Source organism: Pipistrellus kuhlii, unplaced genomic scaffold (genome assembly GCF_014108245.1).
Source record: "Pipistrellus kuhlii isolate mPipKuh1 unplaced genomic scaffold, mPipKuh1.p scaffold_m20_p_62, whole genome shotgun sequence".
Classification (NCBI taxonomy): domain Eukaryota; kingdom Metazoa; phylum Chordata; class Mammalia; order Chiroptera; family Vespertilionidae; genus Pipistrellus; species Pipistrellus kuhlii.
In genome coordinates, this window is record NW_023425565.1 from 395,887 (window position 1) to 419,115 (window position 23,229).

General features: G+C 47.2%; 1 protein-coding gene across 7 annotated transcripts in view; it reads right to left on the reverse strand.

The window, feature by feature from the left end:
• The window catches only part of FAM120A (family with sequence similarity 120A), a 104,790-nt gene extending 83,725 nt beyond the window's left edge, over positions 1-21,065 (reverse strand). The window contains exon 1 of one of the 7 annotated variants that reach the window (XR_004984701.2): positions 20,349-20,880. Coding sequence is in view for 6 of the 7 variants with exons in the window: in XM_036420151.2 (XP_036276044.1) it covers positions 20,349-20,822 (474 nt within the window). In the remaining variant the exon portion in view is untranslated. Of the gene's footprint in view, positions 1-20,348 lie in introns of all 7 variants that reach the window. The other 6 variants (XM_036420151.2, XM_045575052.1, XM_036420150.2 and 3 more) reach the window with 6 other exon arrangements.
• Between the last annotated feature and the right edge of the window lie 2,164 nt (positions 21,066-23,229).

The window sequence follows — 23,229 nt, forward strand, 5'->3', positions numbered from 1 at the left end:
TTTACTTAATATTTCATAATAAAGTAATTATAAAATACTTTCTTTGTGTTTATTTGATTCCTATTCAAGAGAATTACTTTATATATAGTCAATATAGGCACAGAGTTAAATTTTTAAACATTTTCTAATGGTGGTGTGCCTCGTGATTTTTTTCATGAAACAAGTGTGCCTTTGCCCAAAAAAGGTTGAAAAACACTGCTGTAGAGGAGATAAGGCAGAATTAACGTGTAAGTTGATGTTGCATACTCAATATCTATATTTTTCAGCAGAGTTTACTAACCCCTCTTCTGGGAAACCAAGGCTGGGAGCAGTTCAGAGCCAGGTCCTGCCCATCTCCGGGAGAATAGTCCAGAGATGACGTGGCTTGCCCACTTGCTGCCAGCTACTGGGCAGCGTGTCTCACTGCATTCCTACTGCACCATCCTCACCACCACTGGAGGCGAGAGAAGGGGCGCCCTCGGGGACTGCCCAGACGGTGTCCATCAGGCCAGGTGCACGCCGGGAGGTGTGTGCAGCCCACCTACGGAGCCTGGGGAAAGTGGCAGGTGATGGCGGCAGAGCAGGCAGTTTATCAGTCTAATCTGACATGATTTCAAGGAACGCTGTTGGGTTATAAAAAAATAGGCACTGTATTTCCAGAGTTGTAAGATGGTCATGCCCTCTGACCCAGTAATATTACTCTAGGAAATAGAGCCTAGGAATAAAAATAAATAAATAAATAAATAAATAAATAAATAACCCCACTGGGAACATAAAAAGTGTCGGGGTAGACTCCTGTGAAAAAAAATAAGTTAACAATAAGGAGCTGGCTAAATACAGACGCTACATGGTGCTGTGAAGAAACGTGGGAAAAGTTCTGTGGGAAAAGTGCTGTGGGAAAAGTTCATGACAAAATACTAAACAAAAACCCATTTCAGAATATAATGTACATACAACCATATAAAACTATGGGGGGCTGAAGCCGGTTTGGCTCAGTGGTAGAGCATCGGTCTGTGGACTAAAAGGCCCCAGGTTCGATTCCCGTCAAGGGCATGTACCTTGGTTGCGGGCACATCCCCAGTGGGGGGTGTGCAAGAGGCAGCTGGTCGATGTTTCTCTCTCATCAATGTTTCTAACTCTCTATCCCTCTCTCTTCCTCTTTGCAAAAAATCAATAAAATATATATATTTTTAAAAACAATGGGGGAAGACTAGAAGGAAAAAGACAAAAATCACCATAGTTGTGTCGGAGTGGTACAGTTATGCTTCTAAAAGACTTTTAAAAGAAAAAAATCCAATGAAAAGCTGAAGCAGCACTAGCATGAGCCATGCCCATCTGGCCACATCTGTGCCACCAATTGGGGACAAATGCTCCTTCTTTCACATGCTCCTCTCTTGACAGATGACAAGGTATAAAGCTTACTTAGCTGCGTGTCAAGGGTTCAGCGTGGCACCTGGCAAGCACCAAAAGAATGAAAATGGAGGGTCCCATTTCAGGGGCCCCAAAGAGTCTTTGGACTACCTATAAAGATGAATAAGATACACTCTCTTCGGTGGAAGCCAATATCCGTGGAGACTTCTAGAGAATTTTCATCTGCCTCCAGAGAGTGGAATGTGGAGCACCTCCCCAAATACAATTCATTGTTCACTCAGAACATTTGGTTTCAGACTGGTATTAAAAAGCAAAGTGAAAGAACTGTTAATAATTAACAATACTATTTAGCAAATTATTAACAACTAGAGGCCCAGTGCACAAAATTCATACACAGGTGGGGAGGGGGGGCTCCCCTCAGCCCAGTCTGCACCCTCTCCAATCCGGGGATCAGGCCTAAACTGGCAGTCAGACATCTCTCTCACAATCCTGGACCGAGGGCTCCTAATCGCTCACCTGCCTGACTAGTCACCCCTAACTGGCCCCCCCACTGATCACCCCTCACTACCCCTCACCCCCCCCAGCCTAATCACACCCAACTACCCCCCCTGCCGGGCTAGTCGCCCCTAGCTGCACCCCCTCCCACTAGCCTGGTCACTCCCAACCGGCCCCCCTCTGCCAGCCTGGTTGCCCCTAACTGCCCCAAGCCAGCCTGGTCGTCCTCAACTGCCCACCCCTGACAGACTGGCCACCCCACGCAGCCTGCTTGTTCAGTCATTTGGTCATCCCTCACTAACCCCCTGCCAGCCTGGTCATAGGCAGCCATCTTGTGAGGGCCTGAGGGTTAATTTGCATATTACCTCTTTATTATATAGGACTAGAGGCCCAGTGCACAAAATTCATGCATTGGGGGGGAGGGGGGTTTGCCCTCAGCCCGACCTGCACCCTCTTGCAGTCCCGGACATCTCAGAGGATGTCTGCCTGCCTGTTTAGGCCCACTCCCTGGGATTGGGCCTCAGCAGGCAGGCAGATATCCCTCTCACAGTCCAGAATCCTTCGCTCTTTACTGCCTGCATGCTCACTGATCCTTACCGCTCATCTCGCTGCTCCTTAGCACTGCTGTGGAGGCGGGAGAGGCTCCTGCCACCACTGCTGTGCTTACCAGCTGTGAGCCCAGCTTCTGGCAGAGCAGCACGCCCCCTGTGGGAGCGCACTGACCACCAGGGGCAGCTCCTGCATTGAGTATCTGCCCCTGATGGTCAGTGCGCATCATAGCGACCGGTTGTTCTGGTCCTTCGGCTGTAATGGTTGCTTAGGCTTTTATTATATGGATTATTATATAGGATACCTTACTAGTAACTTCTCCCCCAAAGCTCACCCAACATTAAATACGTCTCTGCTAGAATTAACTTCCTAAAACAAACAAAAATGAAGAAATCACGCCCATAAGCATAGACTTGAAGCCTGAATTAAAGAAAGTGAGGCCATCAGTGCCCCAGTCTTGCTCATCGTGCCTATCGGGCACCAGTGACAGTGATGGGGATGGGGAGGGGGAGCAGAACCAAAATGTCTAGGTTCCAATTCTGGCTTGATGCCCAACCTGCCCAATAAGAATGTAAAATTAGTGGATCTTTTAAAGTTCCTTCAACTTCTAAAATTCGAATGTTCTTCCCCAAGATTAAAACCCACTATGTCAGGGGTGGGGGATTGGAATGGGGGGTTAAGGAAAAATATGTGATACCTTAATCAATAAAGAAACTAAAAATAAAAAGTAGCCCAAACTGGTTTGGCTCAATAGATAGAGCTTCAGCCTGCGGACTAAAGGGTCCCGGGTTCGATTCTGGTCAAGGGCACGTACCCTGGTTGTGGGCACATCCCCAGATTCTCTCTCATCGATGTTTCTAACTCTCTATCCCTCTCTCTTCCTCTCTGTAAAAAAAAAAATATATCAATAAAATATATTTTAAAATAAATAAATAAATAATAAAAATAAAATAAAATGCAAATATTAAAAACAAAAACAAAAGCCCACTATGACTTTATGCGAGAAAAGGCAGCATGGCATTAAACACTGCAAGGTTCCAATGGGTGCGAACTGTCTGGTGGTAGACACATGACGCTATGAATCTGTCCAAAGTCAGATGATAAAGGGAATGAACATCTCATATAGGGAAGGACCTTCAATGCACACACATTTTTAAGACATCCGCCAGGATGGCCGGCGTACCAGAAAAGAATGCAGGCTGACCAATGCATCATACTGTACTGTAAAATGTCTGAAATCACCCTACCGCCGGAGGAGCTCCCCAAAGTAACTTTGGAAAACAAGGTTCTGACTGGAGGCTGTGAGGCCTGAGGACAGACACACAGACACTGAATACTTCTCCGTAATCTGCCTCGGAGAGGGGCAGGGGGGAGGGGCAGGTGGAGAGCACAGAAGCCACTCACATGTGTAAGGTGGGAGTATCAAATAGATGCTGGGTGGGCTGGTGTCTCCCCGTCAGAAAACAGGATAAGAAATGTGCAAAGGGAGGAGGAGGAGGCCAGCATGACCCTGTGGTGCTGGGTTAGCCGTGGGGACATCCGTAAGAACCGGTGTGTAAGTGACAACACAGACAAGCAGGTACAGAAATCAGTGCAAGTCTGTACGTGCATCTCTCAGCTGTGAGCTGAGGGCGGAGAAGCAGCAACACCCCCGAAGGGAGAACACCCGAACCCAGCTCTGGTTTCTAAATTCGGTTCTCCGTTACTGGTAAAAAGAACCACAGCCATGGAGGAAAAGGGTGATGCTGGGACAGGGAGATCCCGGGTAAGTCCAGAGCATCTACCTCGTGGTGCTAGGAAGGAAGGCAGTGCTCCTAAGAAGGCTGGGTATGTCAGCGGACACAGAAGCCCACTGGAAGATACCCACTGGCCAAAGCTGGAACTTGTGCGAGACAGCATGTATGAGGTTCTAACCCAACCACCCACAGTCAGATGTGTAGATGAGTCCAAACAGACACATATAAGTGATGAAATAAACACAGGGAGAAGACGACACAAATCTTCCCTAAAGAATTCAAATAATGTAACATCTCTCTGCCGCCTCTGATCGTGAGCTGGACTGAATAATGGCTTCCAAGGATCAAACCAGCAAAAAAGACAACTGTCACATCAGAGCAGAGGCCCAGCAAACACCACCTTCACCAAGTGACCATGTCACAACCAACCGCATCCTGCTCACATAATGGTACCGAGTGATGGGCAGGCTCTGCTCCTCTGGGCATTTCCCCCAAATCACAAGAAAACAATCAGCCAGCCAAATTCGGACCTGATCAGTCCTCCGAAGTGTCCAAAGCAGCAGGGGCTGAGCTGTTCCAGACCACAGGGGACCAACGAGACAAGACAGCTTTAAGCAACAGCGAGGGGACCCAGGATCCGGTCCTGGACCCGAAAAGGACAGGGGTGAAAAACGGGTGAAATCTGAACCAAGTGCATAATGCAGTCAGGGTACTGCACCAATGCTAATTTCTCAGTTTCGCTCCTGGGATATTTTTTTTTTTTTTTTTTTTTTTTTTTTTTTTTTTTTTTAAATATATATTTTATTGATTTTGTACAGAGAGGAAGGGAGAGAGATAGAGAGTTAGAAACATCGATGAGAGAGAGTCATCGATCAGCTGCCTCTTGCACACCCCCTACTGGGGATATGCCCGCAACCAAGGTATATGCCCTTGACCGGAATCGAACCCGGGGCCCTTCAGTCCCCAAGCCGACGCTCTATCCATTGAGCCAAACCGGTCTCGGCAGCTCCTGGGATATTTTTAAAAAATATATATTTTATTGATTTTTTTACAGGGAGGAAGGGAGATAGTTAGAAACATCGATGAGAGAGAAATATCAATCAGCCGCCTCCTGCACACCTCCCACCAAGGATGTGCTCGCAACCAAGGTATGTGCCCTTGACCGGAATCGAACCCAGGACCTTTCAGTCCGCAGGCCGACGCTCTATCCACTGAGCCAAACCAGTCTTGGCAGCTCCTGGGATATTAACGTGCACAGAAGTAGAAGCAGGTTATTCGAGAACTTGATGAACCATCTCTGCAAGTTTTCTATAAATTTAAAATTAATCCAAAAAAGTTTATTTTAAAAAGTGTCAATGACTGCTTTCAGCTACTGCATGTGGTGAGCGGGCAATGTTTCTAAGAGCCTATATGAGAAAACAACTCTCCTGGGACAATCCAACTAAGGCCTTCCATAGATGGAACTGGGTTAACTACAAACTGTGAGTGAATGAATGAATGAATGAATGAAGTCCAACAACCAAGAGTCAAAGAGCCCGATAATGAAAAGACTAGATGGGGTAAAAGACTACTTGATGCAATTTGGATGGGGACAGGAAACAGATCTGAGTTGTGTCAAACAGACGTTGAGAAGCAGTTAATTAAAAATTAAAGCCAGAGCTTAAGCTTTGGTAAGCAGGGTCTGACAGGACATTAGCTGTGTGTATTTTCTCGTCTGAATGGCTTTGCTCCCATTTCCCATCTCCTGTCTAATCCACAACCTTGCCTGTGCTCTACTGCTCTTGTTTCTGGCCTTCCAGATCCTGACTTGAACTAGGCACAACACAATGAAATTGCTTGTCTAGATTTTTAATTCTAGTTTTAGAAATGAGCAAAATTTATTAAATACAATCTTGGAAGGAATATTTCAATTTGAACTCTCAAAAACTAAAAACTGATCTACAAAGTAAAATCAAACTTGACACTTACTTCATTACAGGTGGTAACGGAGGGAATAGAGCCTCCCACCCACAGAGGGCGCCACACTTGGAATCACGCATGGCCTCCTAAGAACTACCATCCTGCTGGTAACCAGAGACCACCTGCCACCTTAAAGGTAGGAGGCCATGAATTTTTTGTTTTGTTTTATGTTTGGTTGGTTAATCCTCACTTGAAAATATTTTTCCTATTGATTTTTAGGAAGAGTGGAAGAGAGGGAAAGACAGAGAAACATCTATGTAAGAGAAACACATCCACTGGCTGCCTTCCACAAAAGCCCCGCCCAGGGCCCAGGCGAGGGAGGAGCCTGCAGCCAAAGTCCGTCCCCGACAGGACCCTTCGGTCCGTAGGCCAGCGCTCTACCCGCTGTGCAAACCAGCTGGAGTGCATGCTTTATTTCTGCCGTGGCCACCATCACACCATATCCAGATGCAGCTTCAATCGAAGCAGGTGAAGTCCTGGCGCTTCTGCGTGCAGAGCCGAGCACTGTTCTTGCCACGTGCTGTGGGAGCTAGAAGGCCAGGAACCACCAAATTCCTCGCCTCTCCTCTCCACCCATCGGTCCACAAGAAATATGGTGGATGCAGTCAGCATTGAAGAGTTTCAATAGCTGGGAAAACACCTTATTTTTGGTCCCAATGAAGTATTTTGTACTTAGCTAGGGAAATTTTTTTTAAATATATCTCATTGATTTTTTTTACAGAGAGGAAGGGAGAGGGACAGAGAGCTAAACACATCAATGAGAGAGAATCATCATCAGCTGCCTCCTGCACACCCCCTACAGGGGATGTGCCCTCAACCAATGTACATGCCCTTGACTGGAATCGAACATGGGACCTTGCAGTCCGCAGACGCACTGAGTCAAACCAGTTTTGGCGGGAAACTTTTTTATTACTATATATTTACCAAAGTGTTCAGGTAAATTTTTATATCAATAGTTAAAAGTTTCATCATTAAAAAGGCAGAAAAATCAAAACTTGTATTTTTACATGTAAAATTCCCAAGCTCACTTTGTAAGTGTAATTTTAATTAATGTGAAAGCAGCCATGGACAGTCCTGTAGGAATGAACCGTAACAACACAGTTACTTACTCCTGTCTCCAGGGAAGAAGCACTTGGACAGTGAGGTTCTGTCTCTGGCACCAGGTGAGTGAACTCCACTGCCTATTTTAAAACTTTTCAGTACTTCCATTTCTTCATCTGCAAAGATAACAGTACCCCTACCTCATAGGGTAGCTGTGGTAATTACAGTAAATGAGTTACTACATATGTGAACAGCTCAGGATTATTCATAAAGAGCACTTGATAAATGTCAGCTACAATTTATTTTTAAGTAAACTATGTGAAAGACCTGCTTCTTCATACATACACCTGAAACACTATGAGTTGTCATATATAGATTTTCTGACACAAAGAAAAAAATAATGTATGTGGTTTTTCTTTAGAATGATTTCATACCAGCTCAAGGAATAATGTGACACATCCTCCAGCCGCTACCAGATGTAAAAGATATAAGTCAACCTAAGCACAAGAAGATATGAGCTGACTTAAATTGTTTTGTTTTTAAGGGGAGAAAAAAAAAAAGAACAGGCTTTCATCTTTAGCCAGCTGAACTGTGGTCATAGGTATTAGGCTCTTTACTCACTACTTGAGTTCAGAAGAATCAAACCACAAGAGTCAACTCTAATTTGGTGAAAAATTTTTATTTTTGTTGCTTATTTTATAAAAGCAATTTAAATGTTATAACCTATATTAGCTATGTCCCTAAAAGGGAATCTCTCCTTCTTAAGAGATCTGAAATCAAACCAAATAAGCTTCCTAACTTACATATTTCTTGCCTACTGGTTGCAGTGGTCTTAAAAGGAAAAATAATTTCTTTTAAAACAAACCAAAAGTAAGTAAATAAATGGAGTAATATAGGAAAAGATCCTCAGCTTCATTCATCATAAGGGAAATATAAGTCAAAACTGCAATGAGATATCTTTTCCTACCAAGTAGGATGGCTATTAAGAAAAAGCCAAAAAAACGGAAATAAGTGTTGATGAGGATGTGAAGTGGAAACCATCATACATTGCTGGTAGGAATGTAAAATGATACAACTGCTACGTAAAATAGTATGATGAATCCTCAAAAAAATTAGACATAGAATTAGTACATGACCCAGCAATTCCATTTCTGGGTATATACCCAAAAGACCTGAAAGCAGGAACTCAGACAGACATTTGCACTCCCATTTTCATAGCAATCTATACTAATAAAAGGGTATTGTGCTAATTAGGGTGGACTCTTTCGAACAAAGCCAGTGTCTGTGAGGCCTAGGGCTCACGGCAGCCTTGAGCCCCAGCGGCTACAAAGCCCAGGGCTCAGGCCTCGCAGTCACCGCAGCCAGCAGTGGCAGCGGAAGCGGTGTGATGGGGGCGGCGCCTTTCCTTGGTCAGCCCAGTTGCCTCCCGCAGAGGGAGGCCAGACTGTGGCTTAGGCTCACTCCCCATGGGGAGAGGGTCTGAACCACCAGTAGGACATCCCCTGAGGGCTCCTGGGACTGTAAGAGGGGCCAAACCGGGCTGATGGACCCCCACCTCCCAGAGTGCGAATTTTCTGCACATCTGCTATACCAACAAGCCAGCCAATCAGGAGCAAGTATGCAAATTATCCCAACCAAAATGGCTATGGCCACTGAGCAAGCAGGAGGCTTGGGTTTCCCTAGCAATGGAGGAAGCCTAGCCTTCTGCACACCCTGGCCAGCCCTGGACTCCGCTCAGGATACAAAGTTTCAATTATGGAAGATAAATAAATCTCAACAAAAATGGCTGTGGCCATGGAGCAAGCAGGAGGCTTGGCTCTGAGACTCCAGGCTACAAAGTTTCAATTGTAGAAGATAAATAAATCCCAGATACCAGGGCCTCCGCTTGGGTCAGCCAGGGGAGGTGTGGGGGAAGACACATGGCCAGCCTGTAAACCATCACAGGCTCCTCACTCAGGCTGCCCCACACCCTAAGGAAACCCCCACCCTGATCCACAACACCCTTCAGGGCAAACCAGCTGGCCCCCATGCACCAGACCTCTATCCTATCTAATAAAGGAGTAATATGCAAATTGACCAGCACTCCAACACACAAGATGGCTGCCCCTATGTGAACACAAGATAGCCAGCAGGGGAGGGCAGTTGTGAGGGACCAGGCCTGCAAGGGAGGGCAGTTGGGGGCGATCAAGCCTACAGAGGAGGGCAGTTAGGGGTGACCAGGCTGGCAGAGGAGGGAAGTTGGGAGGGACCAGACTTGCAGGGAAGGATAGTGGGGGGGAACCCAGGCCTACAGTGGAGAGCAGTTGAGGGGGACCAGGCCTGCAAGGGAGGGCAGTTAGAGGTGACCAGAGCTGCAGGGGAGGGGAGTTAGGGGCAAACAAACTGGCAGGGGAGAAGTTAAGCATCAGTCAGGCTGGCAGGAGAAGCAGTTAGGGGCAATCAGGCAGGCAGGCAGGCAGGCGAGCACTTGGGAGCCAACAGTCCTGGATTGTGAGAGGGATGTCCGACTGCCCTTTTAGGCCCGATCCTGGTAGGGAGCCTGGTAGGATTGGGCCTAAACGGGCAGTCGGACATCCCTCGAGGGGTGCCAGATTGGAGAAGGTGCAGCCTGGGCTGAGGGACACACACTCCGAGCATGAATTTCTAGTGCACTGAGCCTCTAGTTATTCATAATAGCCAAAAGATGAAAGATCCCTAGCCGGTTTGGATCAGTGAATAGACCCTGCAGGCCGAAGGGGTCTTGGGTTCAATTCCAGTCAAGGGCACATACCTCAGTTGCAGGCTCTACCCAGCCAGGGCACTAGTCAGGGCTTGTGCAGGAGGCAACCAATCAATGTGTTTCTCTCATATCGATATTTCTGTCTTTCCCTCTCTCTTTCACTCTCTAAAAATCAATGGGGAAATATATTGGAATGAGGATTTTTTTTTTTTTAAGTAAAAGCAAAGGATAAGCAAAATGTAGTATATACATCCAAGAGAATATTATACAGCCTTCAAGAAATTATGACACATGACTACATGGGTAAGCCTTGAATATATTATGCTAGGTAAAATAAGTCAGTCACAAAAGGATAAATACTGTGTGATTCCACTCATATGAGGAATCTAGAGTCATCAGATTCTCAGACATGGAAAGTAGAATGGTGGCTGCTAGGGTCTGGAGGAAGAGGAATAGAGAATTAGTATTTAATGGACTCAGAGTTTCAGTTTGGAAAGGTAAGTTCTGAAGACAAATGGTGGCGATAGTTGTACAATAGTGTTTGTGTATTTAATTTCCACTGAACTGTACACTTACAATGGTTAAAATGGTAAAAATTATGTTATGTATAGTTTACCACAATTTTAAAAAATATGTTTTCATTGGTTATTTTAGAGAAAGGAGAGGGGGAGAGAGAAATATCAATGTAAGAGAGAATCATCTATCATAACTATACCCACCCTGACCAGGGATCAAAACTTGGCTATGTACAACCTGGCTATGTACCCTGATCGGGCATCGAACCAGCTACCTTCCAGTGCATGGGGCAATGGTCAAGCAATTGAGCCACAATGGTCAAAGCAAATAACCACAATTTTAAAAATAAAAATTTAGAATAATGAAGTGTGACATCCATTCATCCCACCTTCTCAGGAATCTCAGGCACTGGACTTTCGTCCAATTTGACAAAAGATAGAAGTTTTATTTTGCCCTTGATAAATAACTTTGGCAAGCATGTAATGGACTATATCTGCCAGCCTATATAAAAGGGTGCTTCTTTTTTTTCTTTGCAATCTTTTTAGCAGATTGTCTGTAATGTGATTGTAGCATAGGTTCAATAATAAAACTGTTCTCTTTTTCTGCTAAAATATAAATTAATAAGACAGTGGTTGTCATTTAAAAATGCAAATTAAGCTTTATAAACTTTAAAAGTAAAATATAAAAACGATAAAAAGGAAAGTAGAAGAAAACACAAACATTGGTATTGTGTCTATTAAGCCTACTATATTAATTTCATAATAGCTCAGCTAGCTCCTAGCAATAGTATTATTGTTAAAAATCTAATTCTAAAATACATTAAAATTTAAGTTCTAGATTTCAGGGAAGAACCTCAGATGGATACAATTTATTTCAAGATGGTGACACATGCAAAATTTTATTGAAATACTTTATCACTAACATAGGTGTGAGCTAATAAAAAGCCATAGTGCTTGTGCTTATCCCAGCAGTGCAGTGAGGCAGTCCCCCAGTCTGGACTGGCTGGCACTCCTGCTCCTGAGAGGAACATGGACTGCACACGCCCTCCAGTACACTTCTCTACACTAACCGGCAAAACATCAAGAGGTTGTCTTTCTAAAACAGCAATTTATTCCAGAGACAGGTAGGAAATGCCAAATGACTAGGGCTCGAAAGGATAGAGTTTCTAGATCACAGATTATTAACTACTGCAGACTTGCCATCACTTTGCATATAATTCAGTGTGTCAGGTTCAACTCTATACTGGCCCTAAGATGCCTAGAAAAAATGTCCCATAGGACCACGTAAAACAAGGAAGATGGCGTGATTCAGCCAATTTCCCTAAGCTGTTGATTTTGTATCTTCAACACAGCTCCTAAGAAGCATAAAGGGCTTATTCAGAGAGAGCGCCTTAGAGCCAGGTGGCAGGCTGAGACTACTTATCTGAGGAACTGAAGCCAGACTTTCTACCACCTTTCTGCCGTAATGCTGCCTTGCACAAGGGGACTGAGTAGCTAGTGAGTCTGGAATTGGTTTCCTTATCCATTTATCACGTGTATTTCAAAGACCTACTATACTACTGCCAACCAGGTAATCTCTAAGAGCTAGATAACAGGCAATGTCATCAAAGGACTTTCTACAGAAAACATAAGAATAATGAAAAGTAAAACAGCCTGGCCGGTGTGGCTCTGTGGCTGAATGTCAATCCATGAACCAGGAGGTTAGAACTCAATTCTGGTCAGGGCACATGCTGGGAACGCAGGCTTGAGCCCCCAAAGGAAGCATGCAGGAGGCAGACGGTGAATGATTCTCTCTCATCACTGATGTTTCTCTCTCTCCCTCCCCCTTCTTCTCCCTTCAATCAATTAAAAGACACACACCTATTTTTTAAAAAAAGAAAATAAAACAAAAGATGCCAGATATATGGACATTTGAAGAATTTTAGAATATTTTTATCTAAACTGATTCATTTATGTCTAATTGTTCTATTTAAACGTTTTTTGTCTATACAGCCATTGGAAAATAAATCTAATTTTTCAAATTCTAAAGTATCTCCTCCACAGGGTGAGGGGTAAGATGGGTGAAGGTGTTCAAAGGGTACACATTTCCAGTATAAAATAAATGTCTTAGTGATATAATGTAAAGCATGGCAACTATAGTTATTGTAATAGACTATAGTTAATAATACTGTACTATATTTGAAAGTTAAGAGATCTTAAAAGTTCCCACCATAAGTCTTGGCTAGGTGGCTCTGTTGGTTACATGTTATCTGGTATACAAAGGGTTGCAGATTTGATTCCCAGTCAGGGGACACACCCACGTTGCAGGTTCAATCCCCAGTTGGGGCACATAGGAGAGGCGACCAATAGATGTTTCTCTCACATCGATGTTTCTCTTTCTCTCTCCCTCTCCTTTCCTCTCTAACAAAAAACAAACAAAAGTTCTCATCAAAAGAAAAAATTTTTGTAACTATGTGAGGTGTTAACTAGACTTATTGTGCTGATCATGTCACAATATATACAAATAGAAAATCATTGTGTTGTACATCTAAAAGTAATGTAATGTCAATTATATCTCAAAAATTTTTTAAATAAAGTACCTCCTTCTTCATATTACATAGTATTTGGCATTCATTTTATGGTTCATTGCTTACTATGAATGGAATTTGTAGTATGTGCTAATCAGTTTCTTTCCCTTATATAAATTCCCATTGTACAAAACAAAATGAAGAGTATTGTGGGTTTAGGAACATTTTAGAAATGGGTGCGTATATGTGTGTATTTTAATTTAGAAAACGAGGCTGTATTTTTTGTTACTTCTCTTCTTAGTATACTTAGAAATATCTATTTCAAACATTTATATGGTTTTACTGAAGGCCCAAACTTTGGAGTTCTTCGATTTGTTCACACCAGGATTCCCTAGCTTATGTACTACTGGTATGTGGGGATGGATACTTCTTTGCTGTGGGACTATCCCTGTACATTGTAGTTCAGCAGCATCCTGGGCCTCTGTCCACTAGATCCCCTCCATTTGTGAACACTAAAAATGTTTCTAGACAATGTCAAAACCACTCCCAACCCCTGTGAGAACGCTCACTGGTCTTCAATGACTAAATAGATTGTCCTACGGCATCAAAGAAAGTTCTCAATGTTGACGTGGGAAAATGATATAAAGGAGTCCCCTGCCCCCACTAGGCTAAGTTCCTTGAAGAAAAGAGTCCTTTTTTTTCTATTATAGTCACTCCTCATACCTGGCCAACTGCAGACCTTCAATGTTTGCTAAAGGTAGGATAAATCATCACTGGGAACCAGTCAGAAAATAGAGTATAAGAAATTTAAGAAACAATCTTATGGCCATTAGCCCAGGTGTTGAAAGAAAATAATTTGGCTCTAACCAGTTTGGGTCAGTGGATAGAGTGTTGGCCTGAGGACTGAAGGGTCCCAGATTCTATTCCAGTCAAGGGCATGTACCTTGGTTGCAGGCACATCCCCAAGTAGGAGGTGTGCAGAAGGCAGCTGATTGATGTTTCTCTCATCGATGTTTCCAACTCTCTATCCCTCTCTCTTCCTCTCTGTAAAAAAATCAATAAAATATATTTTTTTTTTTAAAGAAAAGAATTTGCCTGGCTATGTAAACAGAACAAAGCAAATATCTGAGTTAAAAGCTGAGTGCCTATACTAAACATATAGGAGATAACAAGGAGTAAAATTAGTCCCTGGCCTCAAGTAGCATATAATTAGTGGGGGAGATAATATGCAGGCAGCTGTAAGAAAGCAGACTGCAAGAACTACCACTGCAAATACAGATGACACTGCGTATGTCCCTGGTTCACCTTTGGGAACATCAGATGCGACTCCATGAAGGAAGCTGCCATTTGAGATAGGCTTTCAACAAGTATGAGTATGATTCTGACAAGCAAAATGAGATAGTCAGATAAAAGGGAGCAACATAAGCAAAAGTTGAGAAGTTGGATATTTCTTAAGAGAAATAGTGAGCAGTTTGGGAGCATTTAAAAAGGACAATAGGAGGACTGTGGATCATGAAGTAAAGTGGTATTGGTTCAGATTGCAGCAGGGTCTGAAATCCTGAGTAAGGACTTTAGATTAATGGGTTTGTTCAAGTCACTGGCAGGAGAATGATCCATCAGAGATGAGGTTCCCTGGTCAGATATGTGGGAGCCCAGTCAGATCCAGAGGCAATTCTGACTACTCCTCATAGTAAGACAAGGTTTAATGAAGTGATATTTACCCTGAGTATGTCTTGTATTGTACTTTTTGTTTTGTTTTATTCTGTATCATTTTTTTCCCTAAGTGCTAGTAAACACCCAATAATTTGATGTTACAACCCATCACTGGGTTTGCAAAGCACTTGTTAGACTTTTTGGGTAAAGTTGGTAAGTTCACATGTTGGGGGTATTAGAAATGAGGAAGAGGGTAAGGAAGAGGGTAAGGAAGAGACTGCTGGGCTAGAATTGACATGACACATTGTAGGAATTGGCAGGCTGGGATGACAAGATGCCAAGGATGACTCTATGGTGCGAGTATGTGTACCTTTCATTTGTAGGGCTAAATTATGCAATACTACAAAGGCATTAAATGAATTAGAACTGTAAGTATGGACATGGAAAAACTTTTCTACATACTTACAAAACCCCAAATTCCTGTATAATAAGTTGTGTGATTATATTAACCTTAAAAAAAATTAAAACTGTACTGTGATAATATATTATACTAGAGGCCCGTTGCAGAAATTTGTGATTCCCTCGGCCTGGCCTGTGGGATTGGGCTGAAAACGGCTCTGACATCCCCCAAAGGGTCCTGGATTGCAAGAGTGCACAGGCCAGGCAGAGGAACTGTACTGGTGCACCACCTAGACCGGGGAGGGATAAGGCAGGTTGGCCATCTGGGGAGGGACCAAATGAGGGCTCCAGGGCGTGTCCAGCCCATCTCACTCAGTCCTGATTGACTGGACCCCAGCAGCAAGCCAACTAACCAGTCAGAGCACCTGCCTCCTGGTGGTCAGTGCAGGTCACAGCAACTGATCGACCAATTGACAGTCTGACCCCTGGTGGTCAGTGCATGTCATAGTGAGTGGTTGAATGGTCTTATTAGCATATCATTAGCATATTACACTTTGATTGGTTGAACAGACGACCAGACACTTAGCATATTAGGGCTTTTATTATATAGGATTATATAGGATAATGTATATATGTATATATACAATGTATGTTATAAGCAGCTTCTGTGGAAATTGATATGGTGATTCTGTGAGAAATTAAACATAAAATTACCAACTGATCCAGCAATTCCATTTCTGGATATACACCAAAAGAATTGGAAGCAGGCACCTGAACAGTTTTTGTACACCCAGGTTCACAGCAGCATTATTCATTCCTCACAACAGCTAAAAGGACTGCAACTCAAGCACCTAAGGAAAGCTGGATGGATATATTAAATGTGATCCACCCATACAATGGACTATTATTAAACCTAAAAAGGAAGGAAATTATAACACAATTTTACAATATGAATGGACCTTTAAGACATTAGGCTAGCTGAAATAAGCCTGGCACAGAATTGGTACACTGGAAGAAAGTATTTTAAATGGATGGCTGGTTTGAGTTATAATATTGTCAATTTTGAACCCTAAACGTTCCCTGGTCAATTCAAGGTGTTTAAGAATAAGGTATAGTGCTAGTTTTCAGCGTCTCCCGGACAGGAACTGCCCTTCCCATCCTAACTGAAAAAAGCGATAGAGGCTTTTACTATCAAATCTGACCCGAAAGCGAACTCAGGTGGCCACACCCCAAAGCAATCTTACACAATGCAACTGAACTTTGACTTCAGAGGCACTGCCCTCTTGGTTACTGGTTACCTGTCCTCAGGTGTCAATAAACAAGCCCACTTCTTCCCATAAAAAATGGGGTAACAAAATGCTGAGGGTTAAATGAGGTGCTTTGAGGGAGAACTTAGCAAGGGCCTGGCCCCCACAAGTTAGTCCTGCCCCCATCAACTACACAAAGAGAAATCATTCCGAAATCTCAAGCCACAGCCGAATCTCACACTCCTCAGCTGACTTAAAACATGAGCTCTGCTTTATGTAAAATCCGAGTAAATACACCAGAGCACTGATCCAGGACAAGATCTGAAGAACTTCATCATAATCCCCTCACCAACACCACAAGTCTTGTGACAGGAACATTTAGGAAACCTCCAGGGACTTAATGCCACTAAGATTTTTAAATAAACAGCAGTTCCTCCCTAAGTGTCAAAGGTTATGATGACTCAAGGCACACAAGAGGAAGTGCTCCTAGTAACTAGCAGAAGCCAAATGCAGGCCAAGGCCTGTAGTGACCTGAACAAAATTAGTTGACACGTATGCCAACTTCAAATGGTTAAAGTAATAACTGTATTTCTTTACAGTAATAATGGTGCTTTATCAAAAATATACTCTTCTGAGTAAAAAAAAAATTCTCTAAGCAAAGCTGACAAGAAATTAAACCTTTCTGCCAGTTTTCAGAAGCATAAAGACCAATAAGATGATAGATTTTTATAAGAGAAATGCTTCATTATGCCCAACATTACACATAGGTGTCCATATCAATTCTTTGTCAATTTTTATATAACCTTTAAGAATATGATTATCGCACAGTAATATTAACTTTTATTTACTTTTGATGTATAGTTCTATGATTTTAAAAATATATTACCATCACCACCATCAGAGTTCAGTACAGTACCATAACCCCAAAGCTCTGTTCAGCTGCCCTTCCCTCTGGCAAACACTGATCTGTCCCTATCAGTAAATCTTATCCTTAGGAGAATGTCAGAAAAATAGAATGATACTTTTTGTTCACTCAACATAAAACCTAAAAGATTCACCCAAGTTACTGCATGTATCAATAATTCCTCCATTAAAAAAAATTTTTTTTTATTTCACAGATAAAAGGGGGAGACATAGAGGGGGGGTGGAGAGAGAGAGAGAGAGAGAGAGAGAGAGAGAGAGAGAGAGAGAGAGAGAGAGAGAGAAAGAGAGAATGAATCGTTGATTGACTGGAGACGGAGGGAGGGAAGGAGAGAGGGCGAGAGAAAGAGAGAAAATGAATCATTGATTGGCTGGAGAGAGGGAGGAAGAGAGATACGGAGGGAGGGAAGAAGAGAGGGAGGGAAGGAAGGAGGGAGGAAGGGAGGGAGGGGGGGAGGGGGAGAGAGAGAAAGAGAGAGAGAGAGAGAATGAATCATTGATAGGCTGGCCTCCAGGGGATCTAACTTGCAACTGAGGCATGTGCCCTGACCAGGAATCCAACGGGACCTTCTGGTTCATATATTGACACTAAACCATTGAGCCAGGACCTGCAGGGCAATTCCTCCCTTTTTATTGCTAAGTAGTACTGCATAGTACAGATGTACCACAATTTAACTATTTGTCTATTAAAGGATATTTTGGTTGTTTCAAGTTTGAGTAAATAAAACTACTATGAACATTCGTGTATGGATTCTGTGTGAACAAAAATTCTTTTAGGTAGGACTGCTATGGTAAATGTACGTGCAGTTCTATCAGAAACCAGAGCTGTTCTCCAGAATGGCGGTGCCCTCTTACATTCCCCCGCCACATGGGGCAATTCCAACGGCTCATCGTTCTTTTAAGCACTTGGTATTATTGGTGTTGTTTATTTTAACCCTTCTAACAGGTATGCTGTCATGGTTTTAATTTACTTAACCAATTCAAATGGACATCTTTGAAAAATAGTACATACTGCTTCACTTCCATAGAGAATGCTGAACATAAATTATTTTGACTCAAAATCATCCTTATAAACCCTGTACCAACCCCTCAAGGGCTAACAAAGTACAGAAGGTTGTTTTTCTCAAGTAGCCCCAAAATTATGCCTTTTTCATAGGTGTTTTTTTAAATCTTGGGGAGTGTCACTTCTTGCTATTAACAGTGCTCCAACCTCTAACAGACTTTCCTGAGCTGAGGTTAGAAACAGATAACTAAGCTTATCAGAATTTTGTCTGAAAAGGAGAGCAGAGTCTATGAGGAAGAGAACTTGATTCTCCGATGAGGAAAGAGAAAGCTCCCCCCCTAACCCCCCCCCTCCCCGTTTTGGATCACAGTACCCAAACTTCTTAACCTTTCCTTTGGCTGCTGAGAAATTTCTAGTAGCTAAATTTCTTAGGTATTTTCCAAAAAAGGTGAAGATGGCAGATAGGTGGCTACCAGTTAATAGTCACTAACCGGTGCAATTAACACTATACTGTGATTCTGTATTAGAAGTTAACGGTCTATCTAAAGCAAAATCATTATACACAAACTCATCATCTGTCCATAAACTTAAATCTAGTTTCAATTTTGTTTCCAAACACACTGGTCAAAATTCTGAATGAACTATGCGAGTAAGCAAGGCACTCACAGCGGTGCCGAGATAAATATGAAGACATTTTACAATTAAAAAGAAATTCAGTAGTTATTTCAAAAGGTACAGTGACGGCACACACACTGATTTAAATCCTAACGTTTACAGTTCCTTTGAAAGTCACTGGGTTAGAAAGCTCATCTGTCTTTCTAGCAGTGGTTTCCACCGCGGAACAAGATAAACTGTTGGCCTTGTTACGACATCTTCTGGAGGTGGATCGCTCCGGGAACCTGGCCTGGCTTCTCCGGGAGCTCCGGCTCCGGCAGCCACGGCCAGCGGCTGCCCCGGGCTGTCACCCCCGCCTCGCACCCCACCCCCAGGGCGGGCGCTGCCTCCGCCGGGCGCGCAGACCAATGGCCGCCCCGCCGGCGGCGGGGCCGCAGCCCAGGAACCGTCACCCGTGGCAGCGGGATGGCGGGGGGCGGGACTTCCGCTGCCGGCGCCGCCACCGCGGCTCCAGCGGGAGCGCAGGCAGGAAGAGTGTGAGTTTCACAAGCCCTGGGCTTCAAGCAGTTTCCAAAAGGAAAGGAAAGGAAACTGGAAGACAGAAGGGCAAACCCAGAAACCCAACACAACCCACAAAAAACGGTTTTAAAGGAACACGGTGAAAAAGGAAGCAAAAGTCCAGTCCAGGGTCAGTGATTTGCATGTTATCTGCCCGGTGCCCGGGAAGCGCTCCAGGGCCGGCGCAGCGGGCGCCCTCTGCCAGCCGCGGCTCCGGTTTCCCGGGTGCCCGGCCCGCCGCGGCCCGCGGCGCGGAGGCGGAAACCCTGCAAGCCGACTCTGCCTCCCTGACAGCCCGGGGCCGCTCCCACCGGCTCCATCACGGAGCCGACCGTTTCCCCGCGGCCGGGGCTGCTGTCCTCTGCACCCCGGCCCCGAGACCAGGCCTTTCCCCGCCGCCGCCGGAACCCGCACCGCCTGCGCCCCGGGGCCGGGCCCGCGGGCCTCCTCCAGGTCACCGCCGGCTGCACCACCGGCCCGGGCCCCGCCCGCGCCACCCAGCCCACCTGCCCCAGAAAACCTGTTGCTCCCCCAGCGCCCAGGGCGCCTCGTCCCAGCTCAGGCTGCTCACCACCCGCCCCAGAGGGCGGGGTGCACTCGGGTGTCAGAGAGGGGGCGCCGCACCCTACGAGCCTGGTCTGCGCCCGCCCGCCGGCCGGGGGGGGGGGGGTCTCTCGAGCCGCCAGGCAGCGCCCCCGCCCCACCCGCACGCACGGCCGCCGGGCGGGTTCCAGGCCGAGCGTCCATCTTGCGGCCCGGCGGACGGGGCGGGAGAGCGGCGCCTGCGGCCCGGCCCCCGGCCCCCGTGACCCGGGGATCCAGCGACCCCGGCCCGGCCCGCCCCCGACTCCCAGCCCCTGGCCGACCCCGGCCCCAGCACACGCTGCCTAGGGTGTCCCTGACCCCGGAATCCCGCCGACCCCCGGCCGCCTCCCGCCCCGGGCCCGGGGCCCCGCCCCCGGCCTCCCCGAACCCAGTGCCACCCCGGCCCAGGCCCAAACCCACGCCCAGCCGAGCCCGGAGGCCCGGACGGCGCCGGACGGCCCCCGCCCCGCCCGGCCCGCCGCGCCGCCGGCCGCACCTTGACGTGGAAGCGGATGAGCGCCAGGCGGATGCAGTGCGCCATGCAGACGGGCGGCAGGAACCAGACCTTGGGCGGCGGGGTGCCCTTGTTCTGGACATGGCTGACGATCTGCTGCGCCGTCTGGCGCTCGTTGCCCTGCCGCTTGACCCACTCGTGCAGCCGCGCCTTCTCGAGCGCGCCGTTGAAGAAGACGAAGAGCTCGATGTTGCCGCCGAAGCAGGCCTTGGCCAGCGCGGCCAGGTAGCCGAGCATGTGGTTCCACTGGCCGCCGCTCACCCAGTCGGTGTAGAAGCCGCCGTAGAGGCGGTGCAGGCAGTTGTCGGCGTCCACCAGCAGGCGCAGCGGCGTGTGCGGGGGCCGCTGCCGCCCGCCGCCCACCAGGCTGCCCCGGGCCAGCTTCTGCAGCTCCACCGGCACCACGGCGCTCGGGCAGTGCTTCTCGATGTAGTCCTGGAAGCCCTGCACGCCCATGGCGGCGGCGGCGGCGGGCGCGGGGCGGCGGGGCGGCGGGGCCGCGGGCGGCGGGGCCGGGGGCGGCGGGGCCGTGGCGCGGCCGGCGGCGGCGGGCTCTAGGGGGGGCCGGGGCGGGCGGCGGGCGTGCTCATGGCCGCTGCGGCCGCCATGTGCTGCCGCCTCCCAGGGCCATGGCGGGGAGGGACTGCGCCGTGCGCCGCTCCAGGCCCAGGCCAGGCGGAGGCGGCCTCTCGCGGCGGCGGCGGCGGGCGGGGCGCGCTGACGTACGCGCCGGCGGAAGAGGCGGCGCCGCGGCCTGCGGGCGGCCGGCCCTCGGGGAGCGGCGCCGCCGGGGCGGCCGGAGCCCGGGCCCTGGGTGCGGCCCGCGCCGCGCGGCGCCTGGAGCGCCCTCGGGGCGGCCGCGTCCCCTTCCCCGTCAGCGCCCGGGGCCCGCTCCAAGGAAGCCCTTCCCGTCGTCGGCGCCAGGCCCGTTTGGGTCCCAGACCCGGTCACCCCGGGGAAACCAGCCTCCGGAGGAGGCCGCGTCCCGTCTCGGATCCGGTCCCACAGGGCCGGTCCCGGGAGCTGGCCTCCCGAGAAGGCCTTTCCGCCCTGGTCCGGTCTCCGCAGGAGGCCTGCTGGTCCCCGGGGCCCCGCCACCCCGGAGACCCAGTCCCGTCCCCGCGGTCTGGTCATCGGAGGAGTCGGCCCCTCCCTAGGGGATCAGTGCCCCGGCCCAGCCGGCTGCCGCTGCCGAAGGAACTGCGGGCAGGCTGGGCAGGAGTGTGGAATTTGGGGTTCCCTTGGAGGGAGAGGCGAGCGCAAGCGAATGGAGTCACTTTGTCGGGGTGCGGATGCTGTTTTAGAAACCGCACCTGCTCCCCCACTTAATCCTGATGATGTCTTCAGCTTAGGAGACACCTCCAGGATCCAGTGTTCACAAGCAGTTCTAGCCTTATAATGGGGAAGTTGAAGTGGTTTCCGGTTGACCCAAACATGCTGGGTTTATGGCTCTCCTGGGAAAGATGGGGGGGACCCCCTGATGAAGCAGGATTCCCTGCCTGGAGTTTTAAGAGGTTTTACTGCCAGAAGGAGCCCAAGGCTTGCCTTTCTCCATTTTCACACCAGTGACAGGTTTCCTGGCCCAGACCTTAAATGACAGACACTTTATACACTTTATAATGTGTGGGTGAAAACAGTGTCAGATAGTCACAGAAGACTTTAGAAACTGGCCTCACAGCATGTCAAATGCCTCCTTTCTATCTCCTTTTCCCAAGGCTGTTCAGCCCCTCCCAAGGAGAGATTTAAATCTTTGTTGCTCTACCACATGTGTCAAACACAAGGCCCGCGGGCCAAATCCGTCCCTTGCAATGTGGCTGTCATCACTGCACTCCGCTGCGTTTCCATCACAATGACAGTTTATGACTGTTCAGTAAACCATTCGGCCCGCGATTTAAGCTGGATTTTAGATTTTGGCCCCTTCTCTGATTGAGTTCGACACCCCTACCGGGTCTAGTCACATTGTCTGGAAGGTGATCCTTCCATGATTTATGTCCTGGATCACTGTAGTAATTGCTTTTTATTAGTAGCCCGGTGCACAAAATTTGTGCAGGGGAGTGGTGTCCCTCAGCTCAACCTGCACCCTCTCCAATCTGGGTCCCCTCAGGGGGATGTCTGACTTCTGCTTTAGGCCCGATCCCTAAACTGGCAGTTGGACATCCATCTCAATCTGGGATTACTGGCTCCTAACCGCTCTCCTGCCTGCCTACCTGATCACCCCTAACCACTCTGCATGCCAGCCTGCTCCCCCCAACTGCACCCTTCCCCCCCCCCCCCACCTAATCAACCCCAACTGTCCTCCCCTCTTGGCCTGATCACTCCTAACTGCCTCTGCCTCGGCTCCACCACCATGGCTTTGTCTGGGAGGATGTCTGGAAGGTCTCCCAGTCTAATTATCATATTACCTTTTTATTAGTATAGATTTTTATTGATTTCAGAAAGGAAAGGAGAGGGAGAGAGAAATAGAATATCAATGATGAGAATCATCCATCGGCTGCCCTTTGCAGGCACTCGGACTGGGAATGGAACCATGACCTCCTGGTTCATAGGGCAATGATCACTGAGCCACCGCAGCTTTTATTTTTTTATTTTTTAAAAAATATATTTTATTGATTTTTTTACAGAGAGGAAGGGAGATACAGAGTAGAGAGTTAGAAACATCTATGAGAGAGGTCATCGATCAGCTGCCTCTTGCACGCCCTCTACTGGAGATGTGCCTGCAACCAAGGTACATGCCCTTGACCAGAATTGAACCCGGGACCTTTCAGTCCGCAGGCCAACACTCTATCCACTGAGCCAAACTGGTTTCGGCTGTAGTAATTGCTTTTAAAGTGAGGTGAATACTGTAAATGCAGATCTCCAAAAA